Source organism: Olea europaea, chromosome 14 (assembly GCF_002742605.1).
Source record: "Olea europaea var. sylvestris chromosome 14, O_europaea_v1, whole genome shotgun sequence".
Lineage (NCBI taxonomy): Eukaryota > Viridiplantae > Streptophyta > Magnoliopsida > Lamiales > Oleaceae > Olea > Olea europaea.
Window position 1 is genome coordinate 4,315,171 of NC_036250.1, and position 2,504 is coordinate 4,317,674.

Consider the following 2,504-nt stretch of genomic DNA (forward strand, 5'->3'; position numbering starts at 1 on the left):
GGTTAAAACCACATAAAAACAGGTGCAATGATGGCTTATGTGGTAAGGTGAAGTTTACAGTATTGGACAATACCAAAGAAATAAACCAAGCCAAAATCTTATCTATAACAGTGTCTGATCCTTCCTAATCAACATGCCCTTAAAAAGAGCATAAAAGTTAGTAGAAAACTGAAAGTTCAACAACAGAATGTAAAGGCACTTGCTGGGTTGAGATAAAATATTGACAAAGATAAAATACGAGTATAATTAGATAGACAGATTGATCAACACAAATTAATTGAAGGTTCAAATATTGATTGTAATATAAATATATATATTGACAATGATTTACAAGTATATGAGCCTGATTACAAAAGCCTAATGGTTGAGGACATTAAGAAGAGAAACTCTAGTTTTAACTAAACTCCTAAAGAAGGCTTCCAAATTCTCTTCAAGTTCCTGGAGGATCATTTCTGATTCTTTTAACTGCTTTATGACATTTTGCACAGATAACGTGTCCATGTCTTTTCTCAACTTGTCGATGTTCAAGGCATACAATTTTTCTTGTGTCTGTGAATGTACGCAGCTTGACCGACTGAACTTGGAAACCAGTGACCAGGCTTTTTGTTTTGATGCAAAAACTGTCAATGCAGACTTGAGGACAGAGAAGCCAAAAGTCTGTGCTTCTTTTAGCATGCTTGCAAGATTGCTATCTTTGTTTAAGAATACTGTAGAACATTGGTCAAATGTCTTCAGATTTTTTATGGATTTTTTAACCATTTTCTCTATTTTTTTCCTTGAATTCATATATGTATCAATACCTCTATTTCTTCTCAAAGATGATTCCAGTTCTTCAACAGATTCCTTCATCAATAATATAACATCTCGAGCAATTCCACATATGTCAACAAGCTCCAGAGATCCATCAAGCAGCTCATTGGCCTGATCGATGAGGGTTCTCCTGACAGATGGAAGCTGAATCAAATTATTAATATTTTCATGTAAATCTCTAAGGCTGGCCAATTGTGTGCATATGGAAGAAGCTGAAACGGATGCTTCATCCGAGAACCTTACACTGCAGATATGGTCTTCAACATTCGCTATTTCTGGATGAGATTTAGATGGAAAACTGTTTGATCTAACATGGAAAACCATCTTTCTTTAATGAAATGAACGGTTTTAAAGACGTTTTGAAATTGAGTTTTGAGGGGAAGATGTTTAAGACCTGCATTTGGCACCATCTATATATAGAGAGATGAATAAATGGAAACAGAAAGAATATGTTGCACATCCCATGTCTCATCACCAATGGAAACTGAAATAAATATTATTGCACACTAGTTTCATGCTCAATGTGAGACAGAAAGGGGACAAGCTTTGCATATTTTGTTGTTAACACATAATGCCAACGTTTGAAGCGGAAAAATTGGATCTCAGTGACATGATACACTACTTTTCTTGAAGCATAAGGAATCTTGACAGAAATGAAGTTGATTTAATATTATTCGAATGCACGAGTACACATAACCTGATTAGGAACAAACAGGATCATATAATCATCCAAATTGAGTAAAAATAACTTATAATTCCTGTGCACTGCTATTGGAAAACTATCTTAGCCCCTGTTAGTCAATGATAATTAGAACAAACAGAATCTTGACAGCTTATCACTGGATAATACAGTTCCTTGGCCTTCCTTTATGACATTGTCATTTTTTAATATAATCCAGCACATTTTTTCTAATAATAATTTCAGTTCATGATGTTTCTAACTTTACTGTTTAACTTATTCATATGGTTAAATTAATTGTCAGTGTTTTTGTAGAGTTTAAAGTGTAGTATACAAAATATTATTACAACTACAATGCAGAAAATGTAAATTCTCAAAGTGTAAAATCGAACCAAACGACCCAAAGCTTCTTCAACACCACCAATGCAGTCTCCTATGATTTTGAGCTCAGATTTGTGCCACACTGGATCATACACCATCGTCCACGGGAATGACAATGAATATACCGGGAAAAAATCCACCGAAAGTCACCAAGAATTTCGCCGTAGATATAGAATGCTCCCACTTGGTTACCTCTCTATTCTTTCTCTCAATGTTATGCAAAGTCCAAAAATGAGATAAAAGAAGAAGTCTTGTAATTATAGAGCCAATTCATTTGAATTCAAAATTCAAATATAGTACTATGATCAACAAGAAAGTGACAACACTAGTATGGGATAATTGACCATAAGATATCCAACCATTGAATTTAATCTATGGTCCATATTACTCCATGACTAGCACAATCCACTTCACATTCTCAAGACCAATCAATTTGCACCAAGTAGAGGGTGTGATCCACCTTAGAGTTTTTTGTTTTTTTTTTTTTTTTTTTTTTGGAGAACCAAAGTAAACAACATAAAATTCAATAGAAAATGTGAAAGACAACAGAATCAGCATATTTAGAGAGATGGATTGATTGACAAAATTGCGTTGATGGTTCAAAAATAATTAGTATACTATATCCATGTTGACA

The 2,504-nt window shown here is 33.8% G+C and overlaps 1 protein-coding gene across 1 annotated transcript; it reads right to left on the reverse strand.

The window, feature by feature from the left end:
• Positions 1-284: 284 nt before the first annotated feature.
• Positions 285-2,124, reverse strand: LOC111409614. Its single transcript, XM_023039639.1, has 2 exons — positions 1,054-2,124; positions 285-954 (listed from the first exon to the last, which is right to left on the reverse strand). Exons 1-2 carry the CDS (start codon positions 1,132-1,134, stop codon positions 358-360), a joined length of 678 nt encoding a protein of 225 aa, XP_022895407.1. The 5' UTR covers positions 1,135-2,124; the 3' UTR covers positions 285-357.
• Positions 2,125-2,504: the final 380 nt, after the last annotated feature.

What these genes read in the sequence shown, in the direction of transcription:
- LOC111409614 (XM_023039639.1), bottom strand. Translation starts at nt 1,134, where the DNA reads ATGGTTTTCCATGTTAGATCAAACAGTTTTCCATCTAAATCTCATCCA. An exon ending in TTGAAGACCATATCTGCAGT is followed by an intron (nt 955 to 1,053) that starts GTAAGGTTCTCG and finishes AATTTGATTCAG; the next exon opens with CTTCCATCTGTCAGGAGAAC.